The following is an 18,939-nucleotide window of genomic DNA, read 5'->3' as shown; positions in this document are numbered from 1 at the left end:
CACTACGCAACGCCGGCGAGCGATGCGCTCGCGTGCAGTTTGGTTTTGTCTTCAGTTTTAGTTTTCGCCCTTTCGTTTTCGTCCTCCGGTTTTCTCGTTTCATCTCGTTTCGTAATTTTCCCTCGTGTTCCACGTTTCTACACTCGGAGTTTCCTCGCGGCGATTCGTGCGGACAAATCGTCGTGCTCGCGGATTTATATCGGTAGGTAAATAGCGTCGCGACGCAGAATTCGAAGCGAAATCCGTTGGACGTTTCGCGTTCGGTGATTGTCCCTTGAAGGAGAGCCGCTCGCCGCTTTCATCCTTTTAAAAAGTTAAAGGCCGCGTCGTGTCGTGCTTACGGAAAATCGTCGCCCAGGCGGAATCGCACGTAGGGCGCACCGATCGCTCGAAATGTCGCATGGAAAGACGTGACTACGCGTGGCGAATCGCGACAAGAGAGCGATCGAGAGAATTTCGTCGGGACGACGAGAGCAGAGTGAGCCAACGATTGCATCCGCATTTTATTTGCTGTTACGCGGAAGGAGCAATGATGAATCTGAAAATAATTAAGTTCGAGCCGTTAGAAGAAAGTTATATTAGATGTTTAAGCCGATTGTTGAGAGGAGAAAAAGTAGAAACTTCTTGCGGTGATATATTTTATTATAATTTCGATGGTCAAAACTTAAGATTATGGACAATGAACTTTCTGATTTGTATCTAATTGAATTTTTAGACGCCGCGGTAAAATTGATCCTTCCGTGTGATCAATATTTTTTGTTATCAGTGAGATTATATTATTATTTCTAAAATTTATTGGGGACTGTGATAGAAAATCTACAAACACATCATTTCACAATATAATCTTTTCGCTTTTCAATAGGCTTGATTTGTGCTTCACAAATTTGTTAATGATCTTAGAAAAATATATTTCTTCTCTCTCTCTCTCTTTCTCTCTCTCTCTCTCTCTCTCTCTCTCTTTATTTGTCTGTCTCTTAGTCACATGCGTCCTTTTCGCTATTTAGATCAATGAACTTTCAACGGTCGTTTTTGAAAACGGACAAATACTTGGAACCTACAGGCCTATTTTTTGTCCTGTACTGCTGCATTGGTGTAATAAGTTAGAATAAGACAAATATATTTTTTTCTCATTCTAATTTATTGCACCAGTACAATAGTGCAGTGACAAAGAACAGGCCTTATGACTGCGTCTCGAAATTCACCAGTACTGAAAATATGTAGCATATGTAACATAAATTGTACACTTAGAAGAAAAAAGTTGTTAATTCGACTGAATTTTTCAACTTGATTAAATTTCTTCAAATATTTATATATTTCAGTCAAATATATAAATACTTTTGAATTGAAGTTTAAATATTTTATACATTTAAATTAAATGAATAATCATTTGATTTGAAGAAATTTAATGCTAGTTGAAAAATTTCAAGTCAAATTAATTTTTTTTTTTTCATTGTAAACTTCCAGTACTGGCAGCATATATCAGAACGCAGTCTATGAATGGAGTGTGTAACTTTTTTTTTTTACCTGAATTTTATCTGAATAATTCACCTTTTCTCTTTTTCTCTTTAATTGAGAAAAGAAGGAAGAGAAATGAAAAAATTAATTTAGAAAGAATAGGCCTAATAAAATGAATGATTGTGAAAGACGAGAAACATTTTTTTCTCCGAGAGCACAAATTTTGTTACAACTTGTGTAACGTTGAATTAATTGAGAAAAAGATTATGTTGTAAAAATAACGCGCTTATAAATTTTCTACTATCTTTCAGGAAATTTTCAAAATAAAATGCGGACAATTGTTGACCTGTTCTCACATCTATCGAATTATAATTTAAAGTGTTAGCGGCAAAATTGTATCGTTTCATTCTACATACAAAGACAACATCTATTATTTAACATATAATATCAGAATAAATTGAAATAAAGAATTGTCGGTTGGCAGTTAGGAAAATGTTTCCAGACTAATCTAGTAATATTTTATGTAAAAATACAGATAGAAATACTAATTCTTTATAAAATTTTTATGAGAAAGAGGAAAATGAATGATATACAATAAAAAAAGGGTATTCAATTTTAAAGAATAATAATATTTTATTTCCATCATTTTTAATTGCTTAAAACTGTTTTAATTTTAAACGGAGTTCCGATTTACAGTACTAAAACATCGTCTAAAGATGAAATCCTCTGTTCCCAGGCATCGAAGGTGCGAATTGGCGTGGAAACGCGCGAGATTGGCTTTATCCGCTCTCGATAAGGGTGCGGCGCACGCGCGACGAAGGAGTCTCCGAGAGGTTTCCGCGGATTCAACGTAACGTGGCGCTGCGTCACGTCGTTGGCCATCGTGCGCCATCTTGTAAGAGCTGCCTGCCCCCGTAGTGTTTGGAGGTTTACAGCGAGACGGGACGGCAGCAGCTACTCCGCCGGAGGCTGGAAGTGCTGCTGAAGTGGTCGGTGCTTACGGTCCCTCGGTTGGCAGTCCCTGGGTCTGGTCCAGGTGACTGTCGCGCGTGGCCAGGGTACCATCGAGCCGCTGGGACAGCCGCCAGCGGATCCTCCAGCGCGCCCGAATCCGTCGAAAGATGGTGAGTTGGACCGCCAGTTATTGCCCACCTTGCCTGGCCATCGGGGAAAGAGAGCGAGAGCGCCTAGATATTTATCGCGAACGTGTGTGCGCGCGCGCGCGCATGCTCGCGTCCCTTCGCGCAGCATCGTCGTCCGTCGTCATCGTTATCGTCGTCGTCGTCGTCTTCGTGGGGTTTACGACGGCGTCGGCGATGGTGACTTCGTCGTACGCCTCGTCAACGGATACCGGCATATTCTGCGATCGCGCTTTAACCTGTACGAACGTATGGTGTACGCGGAGAGTCGTCGTCGCCGACGACGACGACGACGATGATGATGATGATGATGATGATGATGATGATAATGATGATGATGATGATGATGATGGTGATGATGGTGATGGTGGTGATGATGGGAAACGATCTGTCGGAATATCTCGCGTTCGAAAGCGCCGTTCGCGCCAAGTATTCCCCCTTCCCTTTCCCCGCGCTTCCGTCGCTCTAGGAAATGATCTCGCCTGGCGGGTCCGCTCTAGCGCGACTTCCGGGGGGGATTTGTCGAGAGGAATGGATAAAGAAGGCAAGAGAATGAGAGAGAGAGAGAGAGAGAGGGGTTTGCACGTCGTTATTCGCGAGCTCTACGGCGGGACTCCAGGATTTCAGACCGCCGTAGGTCGGTGCATACGCGAGAGTAGATCTCCCCCGTGTCGCGTTGATCTCGCGTTGTCGCCACAAGTGTAAACACGGGACCCATTCTCGCGAATGCTCGGAGACTGGAGTATGCGAGATCGTCGCTACCTGTTCTCTCCCTCTTTCTCGCTCGCTCCACGCGGAGCGAGACGACGCACGCCGTACGTGCTGCTCGCTTGTTTGGTCGGTTGCTTGCTTGTTTGTTTGCACTTTTGGCTGTCATCGCCCGCTGTAGTCGTGAGAAGAGAGGGGCGGGAGAGGGGAAGAAGCGAGAACAAGAAAGAGAGACGGAGAAAGCCTACGAGAGGGGGAGGGAGGGAGAGAGGGGTGCGTCAGGTCCGCCCGCTTCCTCTCCTCACGCGTGTGTCCGCATCGCGTTGTCGTCGTCGTCGTCGTCGTTATCGTCATCGTGCGTAGTACACCCGTCGACGTGCTTCCGCGTGAGATTCGCGGTCAGCTAGAACGTCGACGTGTCGCACCTCTGTCCGGCCGCCGCTAGTCGATATTCCGCGCACTAGCTTCGCTCGTCGTCCCGGCAGCTGCGCGCCGTCACGCTTAGAGATCTCTCCGCGAGAGATCTGTCACATTTCGCGGATCGTGAAACCCTCTCCTCCTCCCCTCGCGCGAAAAAAATCACAAAAATCTGAAGAGCGACTTTTCCCCTCCTCCTCCCTCCCCTTTCGTCGTGCTCTGAGATTTGTCGTCGTCGTCGTCGTTATCGGAAAGGCGAAACAGGAGGAGAAGGGACAATCGAACTGTGCGGGGACACTTGCGGTTTTGCACCTTCCTGCGCGTTTTCTATCCGTAGACAGATTCGCGTCAGGGATGCGCCTTCGGAGGAGAGGCCTGCCGGGATCGGTATTTTCGAATTTCGAAATTCCTTTTCCCTTCCGCCCTGTGTCCGATTGGAATTACCAGGTGTAACGTTACACGCGTGCAGCACGTAGGGACGAAGGGATGCGAAGAAGCCGGGGAGTGAGTGCTGAATAGAACACTCCCTGCACCCCCCCGGTGAGAAAACGGATACACCGCCAATTTCTTCTATTTTGTCGGAGGACAGAATCTTCTTCACGGTTACTTGAAGCGATGATTCTAGCGGATAGGAGGAGGAGGAGGAGGAGGAGGCCTTTTTCGTAGCTTTCCACTTCACCGCGTGGCGGACAGCTTCTTTTCTTTTTGGACACAGCGGGATGCTCGCATCCTACTACTCTCCCTTTTGTTCTAGTTTCCTCGGTGGTCCCGTTATGGCATCACCCGTCATTGAGAATTGATAATTTATCGAAATCGTTTCTCGTATTTTCTCCTTTTCCGTCCCGCCCTCCTTTGGAGAATTTTTTTTAAATTCTCTGGAGTCAGCGAATCGAATTCTTCGAAATGTCTCGGTCCACAGAGAGAAAAAAACGACTGTAGTTATCAATAATTTATGTAAATATTATAAGCGATTGTTAAAAAGGAGTTACATTCGCTGTACCTGTGCATATATTATATAAAAATGTTTACTCTTTTACCAACTACATCTTGATATTTTACATTTTAATGTTTAAAATTACTAATTTATAGTTAAATTTTATAATTGATAGATTTATAAACACAAGGTTATCATTTACATTGTAACAATAAGTATGGATTTTCGTAATAATTTTACCACACAATTATAATTATAAAATCAAATACTTTTGTGTGGCTTCGCCATCATTCCACGTACGGTCACAGAACTACTTGTCACACAAATTGAGAGAATTTATTGGGAGATTTTATTTTATACTACTAAATTCACCAAGTATTCATTCTTTAGGGATCGATTAAAAGAATATCGATTAAAAGTGAAATTTGTTACCGGTAATACATTTCCATTAAAAGTAAATTTGTGTTCACACTGAAAACGCTCAATGGTCTTGTCTTATTTACAAAATCAGATTGTAAGACGTATTTATAAAATAAAATTGTAATTAAACATCGTTCTATTTTATATCTATTTTTCTTTATTAATTTTATATTTTAATATGTGTATAAAAGATGATAAAATTACAGTAAAGTAATATTAAATAAACAAAATTATCTTGCATATAATCGTGAAATTAATTGTTCGGATACATTAGAGATTGGAAATTAATTTCATGTTATATACAAAAGCAACACATTTTTTATGAAAATGCATCACTGATAAAGGTTTTTACTTCCAATTGGTTTTCTTTGAAAAACTAATGTTTGATGAATTTGTAATATAAATTAAACTTCTACATTTTGTATATATCGTGATTGTACATTCTCGGCTTGAGTTAACACGTGATTTAACTGCGACTTGAATAAATCGGAGGTATTTAAGGAACGGTGAGAATTTAATAGAAACGAAAAGGAATGTTAATCGCGAGACCCAGCGGAAACGACACGTGTTAACATACATATTGCCGGCTGGCATTGAAAATACATGGTAGATGACAATGGTTACTTGATGGTATTTTCCGTCATGGGTAGATTTACGGAGCAATAGATGAAGGAATAGGTAAATGGAAATTGTGAGGCAATATTTTTACCAAACAAACTAATCGAATCTTTTCGTACAAAGAGGAGCCGCTGCAACTAGCTAAGTTTGCAGAACATTTTTGCTTTATATGTGAGCCGCTACAAAGAGCCGCTATAGTGATTCATCATTGAATCGCTAAACAAACTCCGATAGTTTCTTAGCCGACTTATTATAATTTTTATGAATATATTTATATGTATCGTTAATCTACATATTATGATAAAATTGTGCACTTTAATTCCAAACATACACACACGCGGGAAAAGAATAGGAGTAAGTCTCGTGGAATAGTTATCGTTCCGCGTTATCGGCTTCTCGATTTAGTTTCGGAGTTTGATTTCGGAGAAGAGATTAAAGGTGAAATGTCGAGCGCGGTATAGAAACACCGTAAACCTTCGGCAGCTTTTCCCCGTATTATACATCATACATTCTCAACGGTTCGTAATAGCCCCTCTCGCTCGACGAGAGAGTTCTTGATGCTTCTAATTAATGATCAGCGCTTATGTATGTATACAAATCGCCAGGCGGTAATGCCGCTTTCAAATGTATCACCCGGCATTTAATGGGATTATAATATTGCAGGGATCGTAATATTGCAAGCGTAATACTACGAGTTTACGAGGGAAGCACAAGGTCGAAGTACACGGAGAAAATTTTTCGTTACACTATCGCAAAATTTGCTACAAATTTTACTACGTGTAGTGATAAAGACAATTTGGCAACTGTAAAGGTAAAATTTTTTGGGGGGGTTGTATTAACTGAACATTTAATTGGCACTTTTTTATTAGTAAATTCTATTAGTAAATTCTACTATCAAATTCTTTTTTCAATGTATCGAATATCATGAGTAACAATAGGAATTTTTAAAACATTTAAAAGAAATTTGGTATAAATTATGTAGTACGAAAATTACCATTGTAAAATATTCTAAGGCTAAATTTGTACAAGTCGAGATATAAATTCCTTGTGCGGTGATACATACGAAGTTTGTCTCTAGGAATATGTATTTACTGTTTTACACATATTCAAAAACAACATGCTTACCTCGGTAGATTCAAACTGTGGAATTCCGGCTCATTGAATCTTCTGTGCTACATGCCATTTTTTTGTACTGATAAATACATAGTTGGATGTTTACGTATAAAATATAAATAATCATACATTACGTGTATGTAATGTAAACTATGTGTACATTTTTTTTTATACTAGGTATGTAAACAATAATCAATAGATCATGGAAAATTGTGATTTTATTAAAAACAGAAATATTATCAGAAATTATTTTTTTCTTATTTTAAAATTATATTTTTATTTTATTAATATTTTATTAATATAAAAGTCAAATCATCAACAATTTAATAAATTACTTTTTTTGTGTTATCTAATTTATAACAATGTATATTACTCGTATTGTCAAGAAAGATGTAAATAGTACATACGTAAATATTACATAAACAATACGTGCACAATCTACATAGATGGATTCGTAATTTTAAAATTTACGTCACTTTGAATAAATGTGTTATATATCTATCTATGATATAAACAGCGCGCTGATTAGTTACCATGCTGCATGGTAAAATTATTATCAGCGACTAAGATTAAAAATCATGTATTGAAAAATTTATACAAAAAAATATTTTATATTTGTCGCTACTTGGCATTTAGTCTATTTAAAACAAAGAATAATAAACTGTTTAATATTTTCAAATTATTGAAAAATTTAACTACATTTTATTATAATATAAATTTTAATTGGTTAAAATGTAAAATATGTGTAAATCAGAGAAATTTATAAATTTTATGACAAAAATTTTCTTTATATACGAGTGAAAGAGAAAGCGTGGGGGAGCAAGGTTTGCTCATATTTGCACTCTGCACTAGTTTTTCATTTTCATTGTTTTTGTCCGTGTGTGAATACATTCACGACGCTGTCATTGATTTGCGTTTCAGGAGAGGCAAACTGTTGTCGAAGGATATTGTGAAGTGTAAAATCGTAAAGAAACATGTGTATCAGAATTAACAGTCGAAAATAAATAAATTTAACAAGATAGAATTAATTTGTTATTAATCAGTTATTAAAATGTATTAGAATTAATGCAAACAAATGCAGTTAATTTTGTTCGGATTATCTACGTTTCTAACTAGAGCTTGTTTCAATTATGTGACACGCGCGAGTGACGAAAGTCACGAGAATCACAGTAAAAGGATTCAAAGTTTCTTTTTGATTTCTCGCAATTGATTTTGTTCTTATTTTTATTTTCTGCCTTTACAGGTTTTTCAATTGTCAAAATGCAATGGTAGCGCGCGGGCGCATCAGACGCTCGTTAAAACGCAATATTGTGCCACACGGTGATCGCAAAAGATTTGTTGTTGCCGGTAAATTCCACGTCTTGAAGGGTTTATGAGGGAGGGAGAAATTGTCGCCCCGGCGCGATTTCCGCGCGATAGTAAATTAAAGGGAGAACTTGATTTGCTTGTACAGAGCTCGGCTTCGACCGGTGGTACGGAGGGGTCTAGTCCTGCCTCTAGCCCTGCCTCGGCCGCGAGTCTTACGATGGCTGCGCCGAAATACGGTACGCTGGTACCGAACCGTATTTTCGTAGGCGGCATCTCGGCCAGCACCAGCGAAGCGGAGCTAGCTCAGGTTTTCTCGGCCTACGGCAATGTCAAGGCCACGAAAATCATATCGGACCGCGCCGGCGTGTCGAAGGGCTACGGCTTCGTCACCTTCGAAACGGAGGAGGAGGCCAAGCGGCTTCAACAAGAGGTTTGTACACATGACGCTCCTATTGACGAATGATCGACCCCTAGTGAAATGTCATTCCCTCATTCATCGTCCCCTTGCATCTGTTTATTTCAGGCTGATTGTATTGTCTTGAGAGAGAGGAAGCTCAACATAGCGCCCGCGATCAAGAAGCAGCCCTTCTCCAGATCCTTTGATGGTAGTACCGGTTCGCCTCCTTCCGTGCCTACAAGTACTTACTACTATGCCGCCACGAACGGTATGTAATTCTTTTTTTTCTTCCTTTTGATTATACCTCTCGAGTCGCATCATCACAATTTAAATCTCCGAGTTTACATTTGAATTTTTATTCTTCAATATTATGTTGTACCAAATTGTTTTGGATTTATGAATTGGATATTTATATTTTGAGTGTTTTTGTTCATTACCGAATATTTTTCTACTTGAAATTAATTTAGTTTTTATAATGTATAATATTTATAATAATATTTATAATAATAACAAAAATAAAGTTTGGTATGATATGTGCATTAAAGGAAATTAATAATATTAGGCGGAATTTAATGATATTAGGCGGGAAGATTTTTAAGAGAATTTTGAAAAATTTCCTAATTTCATATTGTTGATTTCTATAGGAATGTTCATATGTCTATATCTTGTATGAAACTTATCCTTGTTTTATCGTAATACGCGAGGAATCTTTCAGATATTTTGTATATGCTTTTTACGCAGGAATACTATGGACGATTAAAAGAGTGCAGAGATCACGTTTCTAATTTCTCTCCTCCTTTGCTTGTATAGGTATGAGTCTACCTTATCAGAATGGCATGACATTCTATAACACGGCAGCTGCCGCACCAGCGACTTCCATCGCTCCTACGGATCCAGGAACGATTTATCAAGCCACAGGAGTGTTTCGTAAGCATTACTCTCGCTACGTATGTGCAATCTCATAGTCTAAGAAATTGTTGCAAACGAAACCTAAGAAATTCTACGAACTTTTCTTTGTCGATTTATTTAAGCAAAACATTTGAGAAAGAAAAAATCGAAATTTATATCATGAAACGAGTCTCTTACAAACACGGATGATCTTTGTGTAAAATATGGTTACACTAATTGTTCATTTTGCAACAGTACGATTTAAATTTATTAATTGTTTGTAACAATTTTCTTAATTTAATTTAATTGATCATCAATTTTAATAAGAATGCTAAAAAAAAAATAAATTTAAATCATAGATCTACTTTTAGTTTCAGATTATGATTGCGTTTCAAGCTCGATAATTTGAGTATCGGCACATAATTTGTAGAATTAAAAAATTTTTTTAATTGTTAGAAATATATTATTAAGCACCAAAATTTATTTTGATTGAAAATTTTCTTGTTAATTTTTGTTTAAATTGTACTGCCTGCAGCGCCTCAAGCCGCCACCGGACATCAAACGTTCGCTCCTGTGATGTATCCCTGTCCGACCCCATCGCTGTATATGCCACCACAATACCAGTTTTCTCCTATGCCGGTATGTAAAATAATATCGATTGTTTTTCTGACCGTTTTTTTTTTTTTTTTTTTTTTCATATTTCTATTCTTGTCGTCGTCGTCTCTCTCTCTCTCTCTCTCTCTCTCTCTCTCTCTCTCTCTCTCTCTCTCTCTCTCTCTCTCTCTCTCTCTCTCTCTCTCTCTCTCTCTCCGTTTAGATGCTCGTGGGTTTCCCTCACACGTATATATAGATCCTAGTATAAGATCCTGACCGTTTTTGTCTGTATTTTGTATTTTTATTAAACGGTACATATCGGTTACGGTTTGACAGACAAACGGTCTGATGGGAGAAGCCATACCACCGGCGTTTCTACCCAACCCTCAGCAAATGCCTACTTACGTCCTTCTCGACGCTATACAGTATTGAGGTCTAAAGGTATAAGGTCTAAACTAATGACTAGCATGCCGCTCTTTTTGAGCATTTTACTTTTTTCTCCCTCTTTTTCCCAAGCCTCTCGAAGCACGACTTGTCAATGCATGTTCTTTACCGCCTTTTTCGTTTTATGACCTATACCTTGCACTTACCGGTATTGTTCATACTAATCCTTGACAACTCACATTTTGGAATGTTAGATCTTTTTGAGATCTAAATATAAAATTAAAAATGTATATTGGGAAATATACGCGAATAAAAAGAAAAATTTAAATAATGCGTGACATGATTAGTAGTTATAATAATAAATTTGATTAATCGATATAAGAAGGTAAGAGATAAAAAAGATGATATAAAACATGATATAGTAAATGTGAATCATAATCTAATTCTAATGGCTACACATTCGATAACATAAGATAATTGCTATAATGATAAACTCGTAATAATTATCTTTGCAATAATTTAAACTTAAAGTAAAGAATTATAGTAATACACACCAAAAAGAAAGATAAATGACAAACTATCAATAAATTTTAATTATTCCATATGGCCTCTCCAATTTCTTCTTTTCTTTCATCCTTTTTTAAAATCTCGTTTTCAAAACATTTTTATTATAATTCTTGTTAATATATTGTAATTAAATGTTATGATAGAAATGTCAAGATGCTTGTCGATTTTCTATTTGTTTAGCATGGTTGTCTGCTTTATTTCTCGTATTGTAGTTTGTTTTATTTTCTAGAATGACACGAGTTACACTTAACTCGGCCGCGAATTTGAATCACACGCAATTATTTCGCACGCGAAGCACGTTATTGAAATACTATTGTATAATATTATTTTAATAGGAAATTTCTTTCGAACTGAAATTCTATGCTCAGAATTAGAAAAATAGAATACAATTATACAAGAAAATTATCTTTTGCAGATTATTACATATATGTCTCGGAGTATTTACTACTGGGAAAAAATGGAATTTTTAACAAACTTATCTTTCATCCTTGGAAATCATGGATTTTATTAGATTTTGTTTGTCTTGAAGAAATTTTTGAAATTTTACTTTTTATTTTAAATTCTATTTTTCTTTTTCTGACAAAATTATTTCTTTGATTTTTTTTTTTTATATAAAAATAATATGCAATAAATGTGTCACATTTACACGTGTAACTTACATACATGTAACTTGCGAGCTAATCCGTGCAGATAGATTCTTATGTGCTATATTTAGTCCATATTATTTCTTTTTAGTACTATCAAAAATTTAATGTTTAAAATCAAACTCTCAAATTAACTTTTCCTTGTTTATATGATTAAGGAGCATATTAAAGGAACGTTTTAGAATAAATTAAATTTATTCTAAAACTGTATTCAATTTTCTAATTTGGAATTTTGAATAAAATTTCTGAAAAATCTGGAAATTCTCTAAGAATCTTTCTTTAAACAAAATTTGAGTAAATACTCTGTGTATGCAATGTAGACTTAAGATCTCTTTTTTCTTACGTCTCTCTTATGCGATGTAAATAGAGTAAAATAGATCAGTAAAATGGTTTACTTTACATGGATGTTGATAAATTATCGACACCACCTAATGATTAACCCTTCATCATGTAATATTCGATTTGTTTCTTATTCATTCAGCAATCTTTTCTAATTTGGAATGATCTAGGAAATGACAGATTCTTATTTGGTATGGAAACTCATTTGATATGGAAACAATCCATGAATTAAGATGTCTTAGCGAATTTGATTAAATGCACTAGTGCGCAATGGTGCATCTTTTACAGCCGTTGAAAGAATTACGAAAAAGATGTGTGATGTCATTTTTATATTTAAATTAAATTAGTGTACAGTGGCGGTGCATCAGTGCGAACTAATCCAAATCAAATTAATTTATTTTCGCTTTTTTATATAGTTACATTTATTAATTTGTTATTTTCATTACACTAAGGCTGTTCCTATAAATATTAGTAATTAATGTTAAATTAATCACAGTTCTATTAATTCACCTTTCTTTAAATTAGCACTCTATTTCTTTAAATTAGCACAGAAAAACGTGCATAAAAATGTAAACTGTATTATATTTTTAACAATTATAACATTTACATATGAAAGATGAATATTTCTATTTCATCATTCGTACAATAATGTGGCTTACATGGAAAATAAATTTATGACTTTGTGAAACTATATACGTACGCTTTTATATTATCTTTTATATTATGTATATTATCTTGCTGAATATAACTAAATAATGATACCTTAATAATAATTGAACGCATTTATATTTTGCTTGTCGACGTACATTAAAAAAAGAATGTACATTTGAAGCTTTTTTCTCATGATCAGAGCATGAAATTTAATAGAGAAATTTAATTGACTAACATTTACGGGAACAGCTGTCAAATAGATGTGAATATTTATGCGAGATGTACTCGGTATTCACATGCGAAGCTCCACAACGACGTGTATCTAAAGTGTGTTTTTATTTCTGTCTATAGTACGAATCGTACTACGCAGGAGCGGCCGCCGGAGCACCTCAGTACTTGTATGCCACCGGCAGCTCGCCAAGCAACACGAACGGTGGTGGAGGTGGTAACAGTTCCGGCAGCAGCGGCACTAACGGTACAGGAGCTACCAGCCCGCCGACTGCGGGCCCACCACCACCTCTCCCACCACCGCATCCAACGCACTTTTACGCTCCTGCCGCGCCGGCCGCGCATCATCATCCACCTGTACCAACAGGCCCTCCTCCGCCAGCGCAGGTAGATCATCTGTACTATCCTTTTCCAACCGGCCCGCATCCCGCGCCTCCGCCGCACGCGGCGCCTATGACCGAGCAGCTGTTGCTGTACGCTACGGATGCCACTTCGTGCCAGCAGACCTCCGCGTCTGACGGTCAGGCTGCTCCGCAGGAGGTAAGTTTCTTCTCGTTCGGCCGTCTGGTGCCGTCGATACTTCAAGTTACTTTGTTTTTATCTATAAAACAGTAATGCATGCGTTGTCAATGGTTGTCATGGTTGAAGATTTATTTAATCGCATCGAGAAGATTAGGAACTTGGAGATTATATTTTGATTACAAGATTGATCGCGGCGAAGAATCTTCTTAAAGGGCCCTATTCTTGAGCACATACGAATAACTCTTGCATACAAAAGTAGCAGAATATTCAATTAAATTTTTCCATGATATAATTTCACATTGGCTGTCCTGCTACTTTCGTGCGCAAAAGCTATCCGTATATACTCAAAAGTATAGGGGGTAAGTGTTCGTTTCTAGATGCGCGTTCAGGCAACGTAATTGTTAGGCAGGTATTATTCTGTGAAATAAAATCGTAGGATTCACGTCCGACGCCAAGCCACTCGGAGCAATCGCACAACGAGGTGCAACAGGCTGCTTCAGGCACCTCACCGGCAACACCGCTGCTGCCCACCTTAATGCCCGTCAAATTCCCCGTGTCCGGTCGTTATCACACTAATTACCATTCGATCGCGATTACACACGCCCCCGTGCCGCCACATAGCGCGCAAAATGCGGACAGCAGCGAGGACTGTGTCGCTAGTCCGATGCATTGTCGTATCATCTATCCGACCGTGTACATTCCGCACACGCATCCGCCGCCGCCTCCGTACACGCATCATAACGCGTCCGGTACTGCTAGTCTCCTGCCAACACCGTTCTCGGCCTCGCCGCATCAGTCTGGTTACGACAACAACAGTAACGCAAAGACGTACGGTCACAATTCCCGAGACTGCAACAAGTACGCGGGTGGTCACGGGGGTAACAGTTTACGCGGGGGTCAGGGGGGTCAGAATCACGGCTACCCGTTGGCACACCATCATAACACGTACGCTAAGAACACGCAGAACACGCATGGCGGTTCGCAGTCATACAACAACAGCAAGTGTAGCGGAAACGCGATGCAAGACGGCTCGCACAAATATAATACACCGACGATAGCGGTGTCGTCGCGATTACCGGTACAGTACAATAGGAGAACGGCTGGATCGAACGTGGGCTCGTCGGCGGTTCTCAGGTCCTCCGGCGGTGGCTACGCCTCGAATCAGGCTGCGCACAAAGTCAATCACACCACGGCGTACGCGACAAATGGACGCGCGAGGCACTGCGGCGACGATCAGTATTACGAGATTAACAACAAACCGATGGGCGGTGGTTACGGATCGGGTCGTAAGAACTACCTTTCGAGTAACAACAATAACAACAACAACAACCACCACCACCACCACCACAGAGGAGGCGCCGCACGGTTGGATGTACACGGAAACGACAACAATCGGCCTAATAGCGACACGGCTCAGGTGGACAGTGCCGCCGTCGTCGTCACGAGTACGTCCTCGACGACGCTGTCCTCTCGCCTGTCCTCACCATGCGAGCGGATTAACGCGGACGCGTCTAACGCTCAGGAGAAGCCGGCGAGCCCACCGCCAGCCCCGTACTCACCCATGACACGGCCTCTTCCAACTCTCTCCCCGCCCACTTCCCAGGTCCAGTTTTACGCTCCGGCTCAGAATCGTTATCAGCCATCCTCCATGCCTCTGTCCCAAGCCACACAACAGCAGCAGCAGTCCGCCAGTAATCAGCGCAGCCGGTACTCCGTCGGCCAAGCGCTGTCGTCCGCCAATCGGAAGCCGTCCGACAAGTATTCAAGCACTACCTCCGGTTCGCAGACGACGATGTTGCGGCAGTCCAAGTACAAGGTGAACGGTATAATGCAGGCGACGGCAGCTACGACGGTAGCGGGCAAACTCGCCGATGCCGATAGTCTGGGAGGCGCCGGTGACGGTCCTGGCAGGCTACCGATTACGCCACCTGGTACACCGCGGACAGCCGGCCATCCGGCAGCTGGCGATCAGAATCAACTGAGCGACACGTGCCATCAGATGCAGGCGCTGACTTTGTAGACGCTTCCTACCCTCTTTTTTTCTTTGTTCTCTTTGCCCTCTTTGTTGTCTTCGCGTAATAAGAGTAAATATTTATCTTGTATAAGAGTCGAGAGAGATGACTACGCGCGACCTAAGATAAACGGCTGCAGACTGTGAAGAACACAGTGCAGAAATCGAGACATATACGCAACACCTACATATAAACTCATATATATATATACACACACACACACACACACAATATATATATATGTACACGTACATTTACACGCTACAGTATAATTTCTCTAGTGATCTCAGACTCGACATGCTCTAAAGACATTCTATAGAAACAAAATCTTTCCCGGTTTTGCGATCGCCATGGTTTGTTGATTGATTTGAGTGGGATCCAAATGAAGGATCATCATATGAGCATGTATGCAAAGAGCGATTATATTATTAATTATTTGTGTGGAAAGAGGGAAAGAAAGAAGCAGATGCATCTAAGAAGAGACTAACTGTTCTTGATATATTTGCCTTTTTCCGTACTGTAGCAAAGAGTTAACAAAGATAAAACTTTTATCTTGACGCATATACACGAGAAACACACACACACACACACACACATATAAGTACGATACGTCATTTACACATATATATATATATCTACGTTATATAATATACATATATATATATATATCTATTACAGTATATCCGATGTTATATGCGTGATAGGCTCGACAAACCATGAATCTCGCGAGCAAGGCTAGATTAGTTAGCAAAAGATAGAACGAGAGAAAAAAAGGAGATGAAAATAACATTGTTATCGTACAAAGACGATGTGTTGTCATGTGTTCAAAAACAAAAAAAAGATGAAAAACAAAGCAGAAGGGTAACAGGGAGGCGAGATAGGGTTGATTTCATAAACGGTTGCTCAAGGCACTGCCACATCTCCATGATTTTTCGTTTTCCATTCCTGTGGAACCATAACACGGGAATTATCCGTACTTATAGTTTCTCTCTCTCGTTAGAGTAACCGTGAATCTAATATTTCATCACGTGTTTCGAACGTAGAACGGACTAAACAACCCAGTTTCCGTTATATCTTTCGTTGACAAATTTCTGCGCTAAACGTTATACACATGTTATAACTGTTAAATACTGAGGGAAAAAAAACCGAGACCCATATAAGATGAGACGCCCCGTATACCCAAGTGAAAAAATAAGATAAGATATTAAAAGAAGAGAGAAATAATAATAATGAATTAAAAAAAATGTGTCGGCTGTGAGCTTCCAAGCAAATAACAATAATTAAATTATTATAATATTAAAGGTTAAATAATATTACCTAATTGTTACGAAGGTGGATTTCTTTTACCTGTAAATGTGAAACAAATTTGTTATCTCGTATCTCGCATACCGTAGCTATGATTGTCCATTCAAGAGAAAAAGAGAGAAAGAAAGAGAGACAGAACGAAAGATAAAGAGAAAAAGTAAGAAAGACAAATGAGATTTGTAGCGCCGTCATGTGAATGTTGTGGCGCGTGTTACCTGAGGATTACGACGACATCCGAACGTCGGCACGTAGCTAATTGTAAGATGCGAACGCGACAGACAAGGCCTAGGAGAAGGTGTTAGAGATAATATCCGAGAATGAGTTGTTATAACACAAGGAGATTAATTTATTGAAGAGAAATAAAAGAAGAAAAGCAAGAGTGCCTTCTATTTGTTTTCGTGATTGTATTGTTGAACATTTGTTGCGTTACGTTCTCCGAGAGCCTCTAATGTTGTTATAAGAAAAAAAGAGATGTTTGACGAATGTTGTTCCTCTATTTATTTATTGATTTATGGGCACGTGTGATGCTAGTACGCCCAACTGTAGCCCCAGCGATTCAGAAGTGTGAGAGTATGATGATGCTGTTGTAAGCGGGTCCGGCGAGTAAATTGTATAACGAAACAGCGAACGGTGAAGATACCGGCGAAACGGAGTCATGTCGATGACAGAGATGTTACGGAGGGAGCGGAGGAATGAGTTGAACAAGTGTTGCGAATGTGAGTTGTGTGAATGAATGTTGCAGGGAGATACAAAGAAAGAGAGAGAGAAAACGAGAGAATGCAGCTTATTATGGCACCTAGTATTACGTATAGCCAGAGTGCGAGAGAAGACATCCTCACATATGTAGCAATATGTGTATATGTACGTATCCATCCACGTGTGAGAGCATACGCATGTACCGATATGTACATATGCACATGATATATATATCGGAGCGAAATGATACAATATATACCGAAGAAATCTAGGATGTAAATGCGAAAGAGATGAGTTGTTTAGTCGTGTGTATTTGTGCTCGCGCGCGAATTTGGTTAGGTGGCTGTGATTTATTGCGTGCAAGTACAGATTTATATGTGAACAGTGTGACTCGTGTATCTATTCACACAGGCAACACGCATATTTTATATATATATATATATATATATATATATACAAATACATACATGTATATATATATGAAATACGCGTATCTATTTAATAGAAAGAACGATAGATTATTTAAGAAAAAGTGCAATTCTATGTTGACTTTGGTACAACAAAGCTAACAAATCGAACGAATATTGTTAGATTAAAAATGAGTATTAAAAAAACCATGTACTAAATTTAACGTAGAATGGTGCTGTATATTTGATTGGAGAAAATATGATAAAATATATTACACAAAATATATTATAGTTTTAATCTAAAGAAAAGATTAAGGAAAAAACAGAGGAGTCTAAGATAGACATCAGAGTTATGTGTAGTAAAAAAAAAAAAAAGAGTATAGGATCTACGAATGTATCATACGCAGCAAAAAGAGTGCATCGTGGAATTTCGTCCTGGCTTCTGGACCGCACGCATCCGCAAAAATCAGCGTGCGGTAGGTGACATTGATAAATGCGAGCTTTCGAGACAATCTGTATTAATTTGTTATCTCGCAGTATATAGAGCTACGTTGCTCCGCAGTTGAATACCGTAACTTAGTGCAGGGTATTAAACATGAAAACAAGATTATTTGCACATTGATTATACATTGGATGATAACAAGTATTTGTTAATGTTTATTTACCGCGGACGACATAATTTTACAGATGCTTGCCGCTTATTTGATGAAAGCGATGCTGAATTATTTCTTAGATTCGCGCACTATCGCCAAATACATTGATGCGCAATGTATCCATCGTGGAATTATAATTTGATATAACTGCGTGTAGATAAATAGAATCGATAATTTGTTCATTTTACACGAAAAAAAACATTGAAGGGCGTGTTCCACGATCCACGTGTGCCGGTGAGACAAATTTATGTATTAATAAACATAAATTATACACAAAATGGCATACAGGTTATATATATAAATATATATATCACAAAAAATTATATAAGATTTAAGTACTCTATGGTAATAAAAAAATATGTTACGCATAAAAAAGAGATGCAAATATCTAAAAAGATGTTAATAATAATAATAATAATAATAATAATAATAAAAAGACAAACATCTGTGCATGAAAATCATAGAGAAAAAAAATTAGTAAAGGGATGATATAGAATGAATCTGCTGTAAATTTCTCTTCTGCAATTATATGATAATAAT

The 18,939-nt window shown here is 38.6% G+C and overlaps 1 protein-coding gene across 1 annotated transcript; it reads left to right on the top strand.

The window, feature by feature from the left end:
* The first annotated feature begins 2,061 nt into the window (after window positions 1-2,061).
* Window positions 2,062-18,598, top strand: LOC105833348 (atrophin-1). The gene is made up of 7 exons (XM_012675020.3): window positions 2,062-2,579; window positions 8,258-8,542; window positions 8,636-8,777; window positions 9,320-9,436; window positions 9,933-10,036; window positions 12,928-13,344; window positions 13,763-18,598. Exons 1-7 carry the CDS (start codon window positions 2,577-2,579, stop codon window positions 15,344-15,346), a joined length of 2,652 nt encoding a protein of 883 aa, XP_012530474.1. The 5' UTR covers window positions 2,062-2,576; the 3' UTR covers window positions 15,347-18,598.
* Window positions 18,599-18,939: the final 341 nt, after the last annotated feature.

This window comes from Monomorium pharaonis, chromosome 6, assembly GCF_013373865.1.
Source record: "Monomorium pharaonis isolate MP-MQ-018 chromosome 6, ASM1337386v2, whole genome shotgun sequence".
Lineage (NCBI taxonomy): Eukaryota > Metazoa > Arthropoda > Insecta > Hymenoptera > Formicidae > Monomorium > Monomorium pharaonis.
This window is presented reverse-complemented; position numbering and strand designations above follow the sequence as displayed.

Coding starts and splice junctions, on each gene's coding strand:
- LOC105833348 (XM_012675020.3), top strand. Junction 8,543..8,635: donor CCAAGCGGCTTCAACAAGAG/GTTTGTACACAT, acceptor TGTTTATTTCAG/GCTGATTGTATTGTCTTGAG. Junction 10,037..12,927: donor ACCAGTTTTCTCCTATGCCG/GTATGTAAAATA, acceptor TTCTGTCTATAG/TACGAATCGTACTACGCAGG.